The following is an 18,815-nucleotide window of genomic DNA, read 5'->3' on the forward strand; positions in this document are numbered from 1 at the left end:
ATGCACCAAATATTGCTTCTGCTTTTGCAAATCACTCTTCAAGCAAGAATCTCAAAGCCCAACATAATTAATAAAATCATTTGCATCCTGTTTAGATGAGTAGCGTTTTATATGTACAAATTCCGCCTCTGTCCCCAGGCCTTCCAAGAGTATGAGGATGTTTTCAATTTTAAAGAATGAGCAATAGAGTAATTGAAAGGAGCTGTATCTTGGCAAACGCAAAAGACCTCAAAGGCATTTGTAGTAACCTATATGAGAAAGCGTGGCAACCACAAAGTGTGTCATAATGGCTTGTCAGCCATGCTGTGCTAAATGGTTTAAAGATAGGAAAGATAAGGAAGAATAAAACATTTAGTTCTTAGGAGTCAGATACCCCTGGATATCATCTGTTTGGTCAAGTCTCTGAAGGATCTGGAAGCAGGGAAATGGTGACATTAGCTGATGATCCAGTTTCTTGGGTTAATCAAGGAAGTAGGGAGAGCCGGGGCCAATTAAGTAGCTAGGCAGCCAATGATAGATGAATCTTTATAGGCAAGCGCAAAGATAATGCCATTGGGAAAAGCAATTGAAGTCATTCAGGCACTTCCAGGCCAGGAAATCCTCCTAGTCTTCAAGGGGGAACATGTAGGAATCATCAGGCCCAGCCTGATGAAGTCATCTGTTCATTGTGTAGCTAATGATCCGCAAAAGTGCTGAATGCACACGGGGACAGGCCATATGGAATACATTTTGGTGGCTGAGATGTATCTGTGTGCCTTGATTTCAATCACCTTTAAAATAATCCTTACCATAGCCCTCTTTTCCTTTCCTTCTGTCCACAATCTCCCCCTACTCCTTGTGTTCTTAACTCTCTAAACACAGTTTCAATGTATGGGTGATTTTTCTTAAGTAAGGCAAATATTCTCCTTCTTAATTTCTAGTTCTGCACTTCCAATAGGCTCTGTAAACATACAAGTTTCCAAGGGACACATCAGCATGTTATAAAATTCCTTTTGTTTTTTTAGCACAAAGGAGACTGTGTCTAAGCATATATATATACACAGATGTTTCTACACATCTCTGGATTCCTTACTTGTGTTCACATTGCAAATTTAGAATTGGGGATTTTGAAAGGAATATGAACTAAGAAACCATACTTGGAACTACTTGTCTCTTTCTTTAAAACCAGAGTTCCATCCAGGGACTCCAAAGTAAAGGTTATCAATGAGTTGTCATGTTGATAAAACCAAGGAACACTATTCTATGTCCGGCTTTGTTTTCTCCCCCTCTGGTTGCTGCTATTTTGTCTCCCTTTCAGATTCATCCTATTCCTACTCCTTCCAATCATTAAATGTGGGATTCTTCAATTCCTGTAGTCTCACCTCATTTTTTCTTTTTTAGACAATCCATTCATCTTTCCAGCCTCATCTTGTCCCAGCTTCAACCACATCTTGCCTTGTTCACAACTTCTGTGTTCTTCTACAAATCACAAGACCATTGCACCTGTTTCCTAAGCCTGGAGTACTCTCCTCTAGCTTTTTGTGTGGTTAGTACTTGCTTATCCTTCGGATCTTTGTTCACTCATCATTTATTGATTTTTTTCAGATTTGGTCCAGTCTCCCTCTTATGAGCTCTCATAACACCAGATAATATTTCTCTACACTGCGCATCAGAGTTGCAATTTTACATCCATTTGTGTGATTATTTTATTAATGTCTGTTTCTCTCACTAGACTATAAACTCTTCTGTTTTTATATCTTACTATTCCTATTGCTACTGACTCACCTTGCACTGCCCACCTCTCTTCTTTATAGGTTGCCACAGCTTCTACCAACCAATGGCTTACTCTGTCTCACAGATTCTGCTAATAAGCTTTTTTTCTGTGTCTTTCAATTTCTACTCTTACTACCAACTAAAGTTTACTACCATCCTCTCTAAATTTTTCACATCCACACTGTAATATCAAGAAGATCTGGTTTGTTTAATTTATATTTATTGTCTCTTTTTCAAAGCTCCTATGATAGACCAATGTATGGCTTCCTTGCTAACACCCAAGTGGACTGCCTTTGGGTCAAGGGCATGCTCCATTCATTGCCTGTGGTCAGGATAGAGGGGCTGAGATGTCAGCGTCCCTAAGAAAGAACAATAAGCCGGATGCTCTCTCCATCACAACCTGCCTGCTGGGAGCTGGCAGAGTTGGGGAGGGATCATCCTTGAGAACTGGAGTTGGGAAAAAGAAAGTAACAGAAAACAAGCATGGACAATTGGGGCATTTAGCATCCTCCTCCTTGGTCTGTGTTCCACTCAACTAAACCTCCATTTCTCTGCATATACCGTATTGTTAACACAATTAAGGTGTCACAGAAGTGAAGTTCATTTAGGCCTGATGAGCAAAGGAAAACTTAAAGGAATATTTGAAGTATTTTGGGAGTGATAGAGCCTAGTGAAAAAATGTTAGATGTCTGGGTGAAGAAAGTGCCCTTTGGGTGCTTGTCTACACCTGGTTCACCTTCACTCCTTGGACACAGCCCTTCAGGACCTCTACCTAAAGTGAAGGGGGCCCTAGACTCCAACCTAGCGATATCCTATGCTAGTGATTCCTTACCCAACTGCTCACAACATGAGGCTGTCAAACACTTGCTCAGCCTTCGACTCTCAACTGCCTCTACTAAAAAAAAAAAAAGATATAATCATAATCCAAACAGCTGGCAGAAATGAGAGTTTTATTGATCTTCAGAAGAACCAATGACCACCATCCCTTACCTGGGTAGAGCATTATAGTGGAGGGGCTAACAACACAGATTCTGGAATCTAGGATTCTAGAATCCAATTCTGGCTTGGCCACCTACCAGCTATGTAAATTTGTGTAAGTTACTTGGCTTCTCCTTGTGTATAACATAGGATTACAGTTCTTACACTAATTTGGTTGTTGTGACGACTAAATCAATAAATGTCAAGAGCTTATAACAGTGGTGACATTACATATGGGTGAGCTATAATTATTGTTGTTATTACTATTGTTCTTTAGAGGCTACCTGATCCAATTAGTAGCCACCACCTGAATTACTCATGACACATTTGGTTATAGGAGGCAGAAGAGGAAATGTATTGGCTGACACAGCAGGGAAGTCCAAAAAAATGGTCTGGCACAGCTGGACCCAAAGGTTCAGATGATCTATCAGGACTCTCAGTGTCCTGCGCAGTGGCTTCTATGTGAGTCAATATCATTCTCAAGCAGGCTTCCTCCAGGTTAGGACAAAGATGTAGCTTGATAATTATCCCATGCTTAGACTTCTTCCTCAGTGGATCTAAAAGAAAGACTCAAATAGTCCCTAGTTGTGCTCCATCATCAAACCAATAATCAGGGGGATGAATTATTCCAACTGATTAAGACTGGCCCTCATACCACCTTGTAGAAAAGAGGAAGGGCAGGGCCAACCCTACCCAAACAGTATGGTTCTCTGGAGGAGGATGCTGAGCACAAGATGCCCCCTGCTCAACCCTTTGAAAAGGCACAATCTGGGGCCATTTCTCTAAGAAGGGACCAGATGACTATGATTGACATGTTTACTGAAATGTTTACCCTATTTCCCTCTGAAGAGTTACAAACACCCATGAGTGATGTTCAAAATATCGTACAACCTCTAGAGCAGAATCTCTGACCAGTTCGTCTGAACATCTCACCACTCAGAATGGAGGTCTGCTAAAGACAACCAGTAAGACGAAAGACTGTAGTGGCACATTCCTGCCGAACAGCAATCCTGCATCAAACGCAAACTTTGGGCTGATTTCTAGGGGACTTCAATGTTTAATCTTATTCATTCTTATTGAGCAAACACTATCTAGCTTTGGCTGGCTTACTTACCCACCTGTTTTGAAGCAGGACCCGAGTAGACAGGCATCTTCAGGATGGGACTTTCTGCTCTTTCATCACTTTTTCATCTCACATGCGTGAACTCTGCACCGGGACACACACTTAGGACACAGGCTATAAGAGCTGAAGCACCAATAACCTTGACATGGACCCATGTATGTACTTTGCTTGTCTTTCTGTTCCGGGCCAATGTTGTCCTTTTTTCTGGCTTGGGAAAGCAGGGGTCCCCCTCTTTCCTCCCTTCTATTAGTCTACCACCAAATGCCTCAAAAAACAGCCCTGATCTTAGCAGGACTTATCTTTGTCTACGAATATGCTATCCCTACAAATTCAGATTGGATGAAGGATCCTTTGATTAGAGATTTAAATGAGGGACGATTTAATGAGCCAATTCAGCTTAGCTAAAAAGCATCTACCAATATCTGCTATGAAGTGTGGGGGGTGGGGGAAGTGGTTATGTTCCTTCTTATCACACTCCCTTCTCTTGAGTTGATGTTTTTAAGGTACTTTGCACAGAATCTATACAAAATAGATACCTCCCCTGCCTCCCACCAGCCCTCTAGCATATCCTGGCTTCAGTTGCTGGCAGCACCTCGTAGCACCCTCCACCTCCCTTCCTGCCTTCCAGGCTCAAGCTAGTACCTGGGCATCAGTGCACACACCTGCTCCCCAGGAGGTATCTCCCTTCCCTACTTCCTCCTCCCAGCTAGTGCTGCTGGCCTGCAGAAAGACTTAAAGATGCTTGCCAAGTTGACCGGACCTTTACTTCCCTCTTTCTAGTGGGAATTGATGGATTTCACGCCTGTCTCTTTTCAGGGCTGCAGAGAGTACAGCAACTTGCGAAAAACACAAGATACTTCAGACAAAGACTGCAGGAAATGGGATTCATTATCTATGGCAATGAGAATGCTTCTGTTGTTCCTCTGCTTCTTTATATGCCTGGTAAAGTAGCGTAAGTATCCAAGGCATCTCATAATCACACCTAAACCCCAAGGTGACCTAAGATGGCTTTTTGGCACAGGCGTTAGATTATGCATCTGGAATGGGGTGAGTGAGTTCAGAATTCACTCGTACGGCTTCTCAGAAGCCACCTGTCTGTCTATCAGCTAGACCCTTCCCACAGGTCTTATAGAAAGGGAACCAAAGGTGCTGAGACTGAGCTCTCTCCCTAAATTCAAGTTCTGTGAATTTAGGGAAATCACTTATCTCCCTCAGCCTCACCTGTAAGTTAAGCACAATCCTGAGCCTCCTTCTGACCCAAGATCGTTCTCAGGGAGAACTTCTGAAGATCATCTCTCCCCATATTACCATAAAACCAATGTGATCAGGCTCTGTGCTTTCTCCCATTGAACTCTGCAGCCGTCCTCAGAAGAGGACATTCTCATTTCAAGCGTGGAGAAGCTGAGGCTGAGAGCAGTTAAGCAACCTGCCCAAAGTCACACAAGTCAAACAGCAGTAAAACTAAGATGCAAAATCCCAAACTGAGGCTCACATTGAAGCTCATGCTCAGTTTCTCATGCCCTTACTGCAAACCTGTTTGGGGGTTGTTTACTTGATTGCAACTTTGAAACAGCATTAGCAACAACTGCATAAAGAGGAAAACATGACTTTTTGTCAGTTTGGCAGGGACAATTTTATACATGAGCCCTTCTCCAACCTGCTGGAGACTAATGTAATTAGACTAATTACATCTTGTTAAAAGGAAGTTAACTGGCAGGGCACAGTGGCTCATGCCTGTAATCCCAGCACTTTGGGAGGCTGAGGCAGGTGGATCACCTGAGGTCAGGAGTTCGAGACCAGCCTGGCCAACATGGTGAAACCCCGTCTCTACAAAAAATACAAAAAATTAGCCGGGCGTGGTGGTGGGTGCCTGTAGTCCCAGCTACTCGGGAGGCTGAGGCAGGAGAGTGGCATGAACCTGGGAGGTGGAGCTTGCAGTGAGCCGAGATTGCACCACTGCACTCTAGCCGGGGCAACAGAGCAAGACTCCGTCTAAAAAAAAAAAAAAAAAAAAAAAAAAAAAACATGAGTTTTTTAGCATGCCACATCATTCCCACCAGTTGGCCCTTTGTTCACAGATCTGGGTCAGGAAAACATTGCATGAAGTGTCTGAGGACATAATGTGCTACGAAATGTTATATATCGTACTGCTCTGTGATAATGTCAAGGAGGGGTGACAACAGTGATTGAAAGTAGCAGACAATTCAAAGATCTTTAACCATCTGATTTTTGAAGGCACATACAAACACACACACACACACAGACACACATACATTTATTCAAAATGATTGGGGAAATGATGTGTGTTGGAAGAAATATTCCTAACTTGGCTCAGGTTTATCTAATATTTTATCATTAGCTCAAAAGAAGGCACTGAAAATAAACTTGTCCAAGGTATAAAACACATAATTCTGGAGTGTTACAGTGACAGTAGGGAGTGTTCTGGATAGTTTCAACTTTAATAATAAAAGCCAGAAGTAGAATCCCAACAGGTTGGAAAAATGAACCAACCCAATGAGAAGAGTCCGTAAGTAGTGAAAACAAATGCGTGTAACTTCAAGAATTCATACAATATGCTATGAACGATATGCTTCATATAAAAGTTATGCTCTATGGTGTGGTGAAAGGTTTGGAATCAAAAAGAAATTTGATTCTTCCTCTTCCTAGCTGGGGATTCTTGGACAAGTTACTCAGCTTTCTGAAGCTCCAGTTTCCTCATTTATAAAACGGGATATGATAGTATCTTATTTCATAAGGTTACTGTGAAGATTAAACAAAATGATGTCCATACAGCATTTGGCATGTTACCTCTTATATAAGAGCTATTCAGAGTTAGCTGTCATTGTTAATAGCATCAATTAATAAAGTCATTAATAATGTCATTTTTAGTAATGTGTACAAAGCACTTAATATAGTAGTTGGCATGCCATAAGCATTCAATCAGTGGTAGCCATTTCACTACTACTACTCTGCAACAATGATGATCATTATCAGTTTCAACTGAGCGCAAGGTTGAATCACCACAGTTGCATGGCTCTCCAAAACAATTATTACTATTTTTGGTTGCATTACTCAAAATAAAATGTCCAGAAAAAATAGTAGGTAAAGATCCTGCTACACTCTGCTTCCATATTGCTATATTAGATGCCAGATAATATGTCAAACAATCTTGTTTCTTTCAACTTAAGATTGTTTTTTAAGAAGAGCTAATATCACAGAGTACTAAATATATGCTATGTAAGGCTATTAGACCTCAGTGATTACCCACGGAGGGTAGGATGTTTAGCCCTAGTTTATAAATGAAGATGCTAAGACTTAGAAAGGTCAAATTACTTTCTAAAGCCGGGTACGGTAGCTTATGCCTGTAATCCCAACACTTTAGGAGGCTGAGGCAGATGGATCACCTGAGGTCAGGAGTTTGAAACCAGCCTGGCCAACATGGTGAAACCCTGTTTCTACTAAAAGTACAAAAAAAAAATTAGCTGGGCATGGTGGCAGGCACCTGTACTCTCAGCTACTTGGGAGATTGAGGCAGGATAATCGCTGGAACCCAGGAGGTGGAGGTTGCAGTGAGCTGAGATCATACCACTGCACTCCAGCCTGGGCAACAAGAGTGAAACTCCGTGTCAAAAAAAAAATTACTCTCTAAGACTCACACAGGTTGTAGGGAGCAGAGCCCAGAATTCAAAGCCAGTTCCATTTGCTTCATAAACTAGAGCTCTTTTGAACACACAGCACAACCTCTCAAGCTTTGGTCCATAGGAAAAAAATGCACATCTCATTAAAGCAACACAGAGTCTAATTATTTTTAATGTCATCATTGGTGATTCAAAAGGCAACAATCACTACAAACAGAAAAAAAAAATCTGGGTCACCTAAGGAAACAGAACAGGTTAGTTACAAAAGGTAATATTATCTATTACAGGTAGGAGTTGCTGGCAAGAGTTTGCCCTGCTGTCTGGCTTTGTTTCCTTCTGTGATATTTCTTTGTTAGAAGTTTATATGTAGAGACATTTTTTGAAATAGGGCGTTAATTGTATAAGCCACTGTGGAAGCACTTCTTTCATTTGGTCATTTAAAAACCTTTGATTTTATTAAAGAATGGTGATCTCTCCACATTTCCTACTGTGCAGAATGAAAATATAGTCTGTAGCCAGTTATCCTTTTGAACAAAGCCTTGTTATAACTCTACCACTGGAATCTTCTATAGAGCTGTGTAATGTGGTTTTACCCATAAAACATACACTTAAATAATCAAGAATGTATTGTATTTGGTACTTGGTAAAGGGTTTGCATTTTTTTCCCCTGTTCATGTAATACACTTGGAAGATGGTGTTATACAAGAGGTAGTGATTCTGCATACAATGCAATGCTAATGTTTATTATCATTATTATTATTTCACAAAGTTTAGTTTCTTTTAGCCTATTGCCAATTGCTTTGGGGAGTACAAACACAGAGGCTCATTATATAAAATTTCCAGTGCAATCATATATATTAACTTAAGAACACTAGCTTTAGTAGTGTAAGGTTTAAATTCAAAAATGCTCCAGGGAGACGCCAGATTAGACTAATGAATCAACAGAGTCATATATTTTGCCCTGCATTCTTTGGCAAAACGTGCTTCCTTTGGCACAAAGAGAAACATGCAGACAGTGAAAGCAGTCTTCTGGGAGTCCCGAAAACTGGCCTGAGATCATGGGTCAGGTGGTTTGTACTCTAGCAATAAAAGCACTTGACTTGTTTCTCAGACAATTATGAGCTCTCATTCTGTGCAGTTCCGTGGGCAGCCTTCCATAGGGTGATCAAGAAAGAGAAAGAACAGCCTCTGTTTTCAAGCTTTCTCAGCTAGAAAGCTTCATCTCCTTCTAACCTTCCTAGTTGAAATCAAAGGGCTAATGTTGCCTCGCCCAAGCCAGGGAGCCAGAGAGGCTGTGTGTCTTGTGGGTCCTGCAGTCTCCATTGCTTCATCTGATAACCTATGTTCTATCTGAAACAACCAAAAGGCAGACTGCTCAACAGCAAAACAAGTGAATGGAAGAGCAGGCTTATTCTCCACGTCTGGTTCAAGAATTCTTCCTGAGCTGTGATTGGAATGTTTCTCTGGTGCTGTCAGCTTCCAGCCTAAAATAATACACCAGCAATCTCTTAATGCTAAGAACAGATCTGAGGCATTTACCTCACTTATGGGTAAAGTCACTCAGTAATTAAGTTTTCCTGCAAAGACCAACAGAGCCCAAAGGGGAAAAAGAGTCACTTGGGAGTACATGCCTTTTTGTCTGACCTTGGCTCTCAGCACAAGATATTTACAGCCTTTGAGCTTGATATTCTAGAATTGTTACAGAGATTAGCTCTGGAAAAGAAAGAGACTAGAAGGATAAAGGGAAGGAATCATAGCTTATGAAGGTTTTACTCTGCATCAGACCACTTTCTAGTTCTATGACTTAACGTCCTATAGGCTGTAAGGTTCTGTGCGTGAACACTTCTTTCCTGGTCTCCTTTCTGCCCCATTCCTCTTAAACTCAGTCGCTGAGTTTATTATCCCTGTGCATCCCTGGGTATGTTCATTCACATATGAAACAATCAGGAGACCTTGCTATTTCTTATCTCTGATTTGATGGAAAATATAATCTTTGGCGCTGCAGTGGGAATATTGGCTTGGGGTTGGATACTACAGACCCTCTGATCTTGGTCTTCAAATTATACTCATTAAGTATAGGCTCATTGAAATTTCCACATTGCATTATTGGTATTAAGTTTATAAAACATATAGGTTTACAATTAATATAGATTCTTTCTTTATGGAATTGCATTATAGGAACTATTTGGTTTTTATACCTAGGGACCCTGCAGATGGATTTTATATCACTGCAGATTTGTTAAACCAGAGTCATAAACATCAGCATTTTCTGCTTGGTGTCAAAGACTCAATATCCACAATTATCTAATGAGTGTGTCAGACCCATAATACCACACACACACCATCACGAGGGGCACCAAGTGACTGACTGCCTGTTTATTTGTCAATTTTATTTGACAGAAGTTTAAAAACTTCAATCATCTTCCACTTATTATCATAAAAAAAGAAAAAGGAAAAAAGAAAACAATCAATTAGCCATATTCCTTTTTTGTCAGGATAATTTTGTCTTTTCCCAACTAACCACTTTTTTTTTTCTTTTTTTGCTTTTCCTTAAGGGCTTTTGCAAGGCATATGCTAGAGAAAAAAATTGGAGTGGTGGTCGTGGGATTTCCAGCCACTCCCCTCGCAGAAGCTCGGGCTCGGTTTTGTGTTTCAGCGGCACATACCCGGGAGATGTTAGACACGGTGAGTACACCACAGGCCAACGGGATCTCAGTACCAGTACCTTGGATTCAAAGCAAGTCCTTTTGTTGAGACAGCTTGGGGTTCTCTGGGTTTCTCTTGGGTTATTTAGGAAAACAACACTGACAAAAGTCACTGCCAAAAAACAAGAGCACGTCAACAACAGCCAACACTGTGACCACTCAGTAGATAGAAATGAAAATCAGTTTAGTGAAGATTTCAATCAGTGTTTTGGTTTCCTACAAAAGACTGACTGAGTAGCCAAATGTTGTTCTATTTACTTGATCTTAAATGCAAAAGCTGGTCTCAAATGCTGTTTTAGACTTAATTACATGCATCCTGACATTTTTCATAGCCACTAAATCTGCCATAATAAAATATGACCCAACTAACCAACATGTTGGACAACCAGCAAGAACAAATCTACATTACAGCAGCACCTAAGTGAGGTGGAAATGATTTTAAAATTGGCTTTTATTGTCCCTCGATTTCCATTGTTATGTGAATGAGTAATATCAGAGAACTAAGCCATCTACTCAGTTTGGAGTTAATGGGAAGAGTCACATAACATAAATGCAGTTTTGCAAACACTATTGAGAGTCAACTATGTGCAAACCTGGGGCAAAAAGTCTAGGAGAAGATGCTAATAAACAAGCAACACATATAATACCAGACAGAATGAATGAATCTTGAAGAAGAAATATAGAAAACTGTGGGATCATGAAGGTGGGGTGAATTATTAGAGTGGAGAAGATTCACAGGGGAGGTGGCTTTTGAGCCAGGCCTTTTTAATAAAGCTTATCGAGCATCATTCAAGACTTCCAATCAGTGGAGTGACACAATCATGTCATTATGAAATAAACGTGACAAATGAACTGGAGAGGAAAGGGGCAAAAGGAAAGGATCTAAGATGTAGCTATTTAAACAAAACAAGAGGTGACAAGGCTAATAGTAGTGGAAACAAAAGAAACTAATCCATGAACAAGTATTACAAATGAATGGAGCTGCCATGACTTGACAAATGATTGGATGCAGTGCATATGTGGAAGAGAGAATCAAAGACAATTTGAGGTCTTTAGCCCTGATGAATAGAAGGATGGTGAAGCACTTAAATGAGATAAGGTATACAGTAAGGAACAGCAAATTTTCAATGGGAGTAGGGGAATAGAATGAGCTCAGTCCTAGACATGTTGAGACTATGTGTCCGTGGTCCACCTATAGAAGAAAAATAAGGTTCTAGAGCTTAGGAAAGTATGCAAAGCTGGAACTGCTATAGTTTAGGGAACTGAGGGATCCTTACAGCCAACAGTAGAAGATGTAATTGTCCAGATATGAGCAAGATTGAACAGGGCAGACTCCTGGGGAGTGCCTACATTCCAGGGTAGACACAGGAATCGCAGGTGGGGACCCAGACTTACATGGAACTAGAGCAGTCAGGAAAGACATGTTCAGTGTAGTATTAAACTCCATACAGAGGAGAAAGTTTCAAGAAGGAGGAGGGTCAAAATGCCCCTCAAAACTGCAGGAAGTTTAAATGCAGTGAGCGATGAGAAGAAACTATTGGATTAGCAATTAGTAGGAACTTGATGTTCCGTAGAGTAGGCATTTTAAGGGAATGAAGGGAACAGAAATAATAAAAGAATAAAAGAGTAAAGAGGATAACTTGAGTTTGAAATTATACACGTACACATGTGCACACACACGCACACACACACACAGAGTTGCCATGTCCTTCATCTTCACCAGTATAGCCTCAAAACATAAACCATTGTATTGTACACAGTAGGTACACAGTACAAATTATTGAGTAGCATGTTAACAACTGAGCTAACCAGATTTTGAGATGAGTGAACTTTGTTTTCTTTACACCCTTCTATATTTCCCAGATTCTCTAAAATGAGTATGTATTTCCAGAATGTGAATTTTAACAAATTGTTTCTTTTAAATGAAATGAGTTGGTGTTAAGAAAAGACAGGCAAAACTTTCAAGAAGTCTGACTGTAGAGAGAAAAATAGGTTTAGAAAATACCCTTGAAAATGGAGAAGGCTTGAGCGTGTTTACACATTAAGGGAAGAAGACAGCGAAGAGGGGACCTTGCACAGAAGGGAGAGAAGAGAGCATGGCCGGGAAGCAAGTTCCCTGAGATGGCAGGAGGGACACACAGCATGGATGAATTTGTAATTTTGTGCTCCAAGCAGCACTGAGGTATTCATGTATGTGATTCTCTTCACAACTTCTTAATTGCTGCAAAACACCTGCTTTGAAAGGATACTGAGACATCAATCATCTAGACAAATGCCTCTAAACTGTTGAGATCATGTGCCCATCTCAACAGAAAATTTTGAGCAGTTCCTTAATGTACATGTAAGAGAAAGTGGAAAATGACCCTGATGAACAGCCAGTACATTAAGGTAGCAATTGAACCTAAAGGCTCATAGACTAGAAATAATATTAGACAAATGCACTCTGCGACCACATTTGGACAAGACAGAGACAAGGCCACGATACTTAATGTCTCCCTCTTCTGACTGACATGCGTGACAGTTGCTCATTCACCAATAACAACGCTAGCCTCGCTTTCATTCTCTCGCCTTTCAGATAGAAATTATAAATATATAGCCAGCCAGTGAACTGCTCCCACTTCTTAACAGCATCCAACCCAGAACTGGTCCCTGCTTCCTTAGAGTCATCTCAGGCACAAGCTCAAATGCAGTGAGAAGCCGCTCCCATCTTCCTGTCACTAAGATGCCCATGGTTCTTCTGCAGTGTCCTCCCTCTCCCATCTCAGCAAGCTAAAGAAACCTAACTCTGAGCACGAGTGTGTTCTGGGTGGTCTTGGATCAGCAGACATCAACATAAATTCTTTATAAATGATCTATGCAATACTAATATATTACATACATTATATAAGAGACACACAAATAAGTTTAAAAGGTTGAGATAAAAATGAATAGAGGTTGGGCGCAGTGGCTCACGCCTATAATCCCAGCACTTTGGGAGGTTGAGGTGGGCGGATGACCTGAGGTCAGGAGTTCGAGACCAGCCTGGCCAACATGGTGAAACCCCATCTCTACTAAAAATACAAAAATTAGCCAGGCGTAGTAGCATATGCCTGTAATCCCAGCTACTCGAATGGCTGAGGCAGGAGAATCACTTGAACCCAGGAGGCGGAGGTTGCAGTGAGCCGAGATCGTGCCACTGCACTCCAGCCTGGGCAACAGAGTGAGACGCTGTCTCAAAAAAAAAAAAATAGAAATCCTAATGTTTTCCTCCTGCATCCTCCATAAATTATCTCACAGATGCCCCAAATGTGCAGATCCTTCACTTTGGATGCCACTGAACTAGTCCATCCCCCACCTTCAGCAAAGATTGATAGAAACTATCCCAGAGAGGTGTCATTTTAAAGATAACTTTGGTTACTTTTTCTTAGTATTGAGATTTGATGTAGCAAATTTAGAAAAACAGGGAAGAACATTTTAAATACTCATACTCCTACCACCAAGAAATCAATTACTGTTAACAAGTTGGAGGAAATCTTAATTAATGTCAGTTTGAAAGATTTCCCAAAGAGGAAAGTCCATAAGATCTATTAGTCACCCATTCTAACAGTAGCAGCCCTCACCTTATCTTTTCAAAGCATTAGACCCTAATATTACCTTCCTCCTGATTTGGCAGGTTAAGAAAAACAGGCTCAGAAAGGTTAAAAAGGCATGACCAATACCACAGGATTAGTGATATACTAGAATTGAAAATGACCTTTTTTTTATTTTATTATTATTATACTTTAAGTTTTAGAGTACATGTGCACAATGTGCAGGTTTGTTACATATGTATACATGTGCCATGTTGGTGTGCTGCACCCATTAACTCGTCATTTAGCATTAGGTATATCTCCTAATGCTATCCCTCCCCTCTCCCCCCATCCCACAACAGTCCCTGGTGTGTGATGTTCCCCTTCCTGTGTCCATGTGTTCTCAGAAAATGACCTTTTTTTACTTTCTGGATCTCAGTTGTTTCATGTGCAAAATGGGGGATACATGTACCCACCTAAAGTAAGAGAGTTGAAACAGACAAGTTCTCAGTCCCTGTGAGTTAAGTTCTAGTATTTTCTGGGACACAGAGATGAGTATTTAAAAGCAGGAGGTCTGGGGTAGCATGAGAGGACAGAGGATGATGTTAATCAGCTCCTGCAACATTCCACTTTGTTCTCGGCCAGGTGATTTGCTGTGTCATGAAGATATAACTTCAAATGCATCCTGCAACCTTATCTTTTTCTTCCACAAGATTACATATAAGTCACTACATTTTAAAATAAAACCTTTTAAGGGTAAGCATGGGTCACATGTTTTTATTCTTCTCTTCACACTCTCAAAATAAAATAAACATTCATAGTATGGAGTTAGACCACTAAATAAAATTAATTAGCATCTAACATTCCTCTAGGGTCTTAAACCACAACCTAATGGTACGGATCTTGCTTCTTTTCTTTAAAATCAAAGAAGCTAGCAAAATAAGACTGTGTGTCTTTGTGAGGCTTGCTATTAATCTGGGCTCTGCAAAGCAGGGCTACTTAGGTGTTCAATGATAGCTATTGGAAAGCAATCTCATTGCAGGTTTTAGAAGCTCTTGATGAAATGGGTGATCTCCTGCAACTGAAATATTCCCGGCACAAGAAGTCAGCACGTCCTGAGCTCTATGATGAGACGAGCTTTGAACTCGAAGATTAAGTTTCCTGGTCCTGAATGACACATAAAGACTTTGCGAGAAAGACCTCCCTCCTTGCCTCACAAGGAATATAAATGGATTTCTCCCCCTTCCTCAGGACAATTTTGGTTCCCAGACCAGCTCGATTGAACTGAGGGAGACGTTGTTGTTTTTAATGTCTCCAGCTTGGACTGCAGAGACAAAAACATGATTCCAGATTTAAGTCTCTCTTCTTCCAAGTATTCTACTAGAAATACACACACACACACACACACACACTTCTGAGAATATTTTTAATGGCAATAAGCCTGTGTTTTAGCTGCTACTGTGCAGACCCTTTCAGGGATTCCAACCAAATGCAAATGAGAGAATTTAAAATTTTTATTCAGTAAGTTCACTCTATGTGTTTACTTATTCCATCTGCAGATGTAAGTGAGTGTGGTGGACAGTAGCCACCTTCCTTGTTCCACTCATAAAACCATCAGCTAGAACTCATCTGTATCATGGGAAGTTCCAGGCAGGAGGGTAAAGAAATGTTGTTTCTACCATTTGTCACATTTGGACGTTTTTCACAGACAAGTGTCAAAAGACATAGTTAATGTTTCGAGGGGGAAAGCAGAACTGATCAACTGCGACTAGAGACGTCTTTGAAGGAAATTTTCCTTTTCCTCTTGCTGTCTCCTACAGTTTTACAGCTGAGCTTTTGAGGTTTGGAAAATTCAAGATGTTTGTTTCATAAGAAAAGGGGCAGAAAGCAAGCACAGGACACTATTAGGTCTAGACTAAAATGGTAGTTACAACAATTTGAACCTTGTTGGTGCAGTGCACGGTGAATGCTTACCCTGCACAGCCTCTATTACCTTAAGGAATTAGTTGTCATTTTCCTATTGAATTTTGAGTAAATGGTGAAATTCAGTGTCCTTTAGAATTGACTCCCAAGACTATATTTGAAGAATGCATTGATTCAAGAAGGACATTTAAAAGCAAATTCTAACTTTTTCAAGACGAACACCCTTGTTTAGGCCTATTAAATTGTACTATCACTTGTTACATGCCCTCTGAATTGGGAGAAAGTGGGCTTGCACACTTTGAGGTAACTAACTGTAATTTACTTGTGTTCTCTCTTTCTCGCTCTCCTTCTCAACATGAACACAAACCTCTATGGAAAAGTAGCCTTTTGTTAATCTGATCTAGTTTGTATGGAAAAAGCCCATGGAGAACCTTATCTTTAACAAGCTCCCAGATGGTGCCCAGATTTGGAAATTCTAGAGAGCAGTGGTGACCTTTTAGCAAAGCTTCTGTAACAGTTTGAATGAGTTGCAGAACATTCCACTCCATCAAATGACACTGTAAACAAATCACTTCAAGAGAGGCTTGGTTTTGTGTGGCACAGATGGACCCAAGCTTTCATGCTGTGCACTGAGATAGAAACTCCACCCGCAGCACCTGCGATGGATGGAGCAATGTGCCATGATGCTCAAAGCGTATTAAAGGAAAAAAAGGGATCAGCATGGAAAGTTTTTTATGGGGAAATTATAACTCCAAGTGGGTGCATTGGCTTAAAAATGGATCACAATGATAGAGTCCTTCATGAATGTTTACAAGTTGTAAAGAATACCGTTAGTGAAAGAGGAAAAGAAGTGGGTTCTGAAAATGCCGTTTCCCATCCAATGATTTTGATAACAAAATTCCAACTTTTCTCAATGAAACTGATGCAGTATTATTTGTGCAAATAAAATGCGTCATAAATATGCAAAGAAAGGGAGACATACTGTTCTTATCTCGAATATGTGCATTTAAATGAAATTCTTGCTAGTTACTTGTCCAAAATGCATAAATGCCTTGAGTTCTATAAAGGAAACAGGAGGTCAAAGAGACAGCGAGATATCTAGTCCTTCCACAAGGTATGGAAAGCAATAAACATCTTCCTTCCTTTCTGGATCTGTCTGTGATCTTTACACACACCTTCACATCTACCCTTCAAGTTTTAAGCCCCTAGACGAGTGTCTTCATGAGCAGGAATGTCCACTATTATTACTTTCATGGAGGATATTGGGTCTAATTCATCGTGGGAAACTACTTACCCACCCAGCATGGAAGGCAGGGAGGAAGTTAGTCTCTTTTCATCAAGATCCAAGAGTGCAGGGGCAATTTATTACACTGCAATGTACAAAACAAAAGGACCTGTTTCTGTCAGAGAGTCCATGTTGAATATACAGGTATGAGAACAACCGTTGATATACAGGTATAATCCAAGTAGAATGCTTCCACAGTGCATTAGAAGGTGCCCAAGCTCCATAGGGCCAAAAATATTAGAGTATATGTCATATAGAATAAGGTTAATTAGGAGGGTGATTGTGAATAATGAGATTTTTAATATTTTTAAGAAAAAGCTCTCAAATGCTAGGCTAATAAGTTCATGATTTTAATTCATGATTAAAATTATTTGATTATTGAGTCTTGATAATTATATCAGAGCCAAAAATGTGTCTTTGGTTAGATCTGCTGGAAAAGAGAATTTTCTGTAATGTTATGCGCCCTTAGCCCTTCTGTTCACATTTACACACGTGCACACACACATACACATATGCATTTTTCCTTTACGGAGTAAGCAAGTGTGGAAAGGTATAGATGAAAATCTGGTTGGTTGAGAAATAAATGGAAGATGTTCTTGAAAATGACCTCAGGAAAGCAGAAGATAAAGGTTCCAGATGATATTTGTAAGGAGGCTATCTCTGTATAATAAGGAAATGGCATAGACTTATTCCTAATCTCATTATGAAACGATGGTGTCATGGACGTTTAACCATGCCTTTCAGCATGCTTTGATTTTACAGAGACGACAGGCTTTGGAATTTACTAGGAAGCTGGCTAAAATCCATACCCCTAGGCCCTACACCAGACCTTTACTGAAACATAATAGTTGTAGTGCCCAGGAATCTACATTTTTAACCAGCCTTCGTGGGTGATTCTAATCTATGCCAAAATTTAAGAACATTATTCAAACTCTAATTTGATAAGCCAATTGACTCTAGTAACAGGAACCTTGTTCTGATTCTCTTGTTCATAATTAAGTGTATATATACTGGTAAAATTAATTTATTCCACAGTCAGCCTTCTCTTCTCATTGGGACATTTTGTTCCCATTTTCCAAGTAACTTCTCTTTCTACAAAAATTGATCCAATATTGAAGAACCATCTGCCATTCATTTGGGTAAAATTATGCCTTCTTCAGTTTTCTGTATCATTCCCTATAAGATGCCCATTTGCTTTGAATGTGGTATCTTTCTTTTCTTTCTTTTTTTCTTTTTTTTTGAGACAGAGTTTTGTTCTTCTTGTTGCCCAGGCTATAGTGCAATGGCAAGATCTCGGCTCATTGCAACCTCCACCTCCCGGGTTCAAGCGATTCTCCTGCCTCAGCCTCCTGAGGAGCTGGGTTTACAGGCATGTGCCACCAAGCACGGCTAATTTTCTATTTTTAGTAGAGACAAGGTTTTTCCATGTTGGTCAGGCTGGTCTCGAACTCCTGACCTTAGGTGATCCTCCCACCTCGGCCTCCCAAAGTGCCGGGATTACAGGCATGAGCCACCGCGCCCGGCCTGAATGTAGCATCTTTCTTCTGTTTTCTTTTCCTGCTCTTTAAAAAACAACCTTCAACCTCTGATTATTTATTTATTCCAACAACAGCTCTTCAGTAGGGTAAAAGTCTTAACAGTTCTTCAAACAAACAATATTCTTTTGTATTTTTCTTCAGAGATAGCAAATATTATAAATGGCCTACTCTGATTTAAAAACCTAAGTTCTGATGATGATGAAACATTAACTCTTAAATATATATTTTGATTTATAGCAATAATAACAATTGTAATAACAGCAATTAAGAACAGCATCTGGTGAATTCTTGGCAATGTTTCCTGGTCTCAAAACAGTAAGAACAA

General features: G+C 40.2%; 1 protein-coding gene across 3 annotated transcripts in view; it reads left to right on the top strand.

The window, feature by feature from the left end:
• SPTLC3 (serine palmitoyltransferase long chain base subunit 3) overlaps positions 1 to 16,818 on the top strand; it is a 158,568-nt gene extending 141,750 nt beyond the window's left edge. For 2 of the 3 annotated variants that reach the window (XM_004061820.5, XM_055373525.2), the window contains 3 exons: positions 4,670 to 4,805; positions 10,047 to 10,176; positions 14,787 to 16,818. In XM_004061820.5, the coding sequence (XP_004061868.3) occupies positions 4,670 to 4,805; positions 10,047 to 10,176; positions 14,787 to 14,900 (380 nt within the window). In that variant the 3' untranslated portion in view covers positions 14,901 to 16,818. Of the gene's footprint in view, positions 1 to 4,669; positions 4,806 to 10,046; positions 10,177 to 14,389; positions 14,523 to 14,786 lie in introns of those variants that run through there. The other variant, XM_055373526.2, reaches the window with a different exon arrangement.
• Positions 16,819 to 18,815: the final 1,997 nt, after the last annotated feature.

Source organism: Gorilla gorilla, chromosome 21, assembly GCF_029281585.2.
Source record: "Gorilla gorilla gorilla isolate KB3781 chromosome 21, NHGRI_mGorGor1-v2.1_pri, whole genome shotgun sequence".
Classification (NCBI taxonomy): domain Eukaryota; kingdom Metazoa; phylum Chordata; class Mammalia; order Primates; family Hominidae; genus Gorilla; species Gorilla gorilla.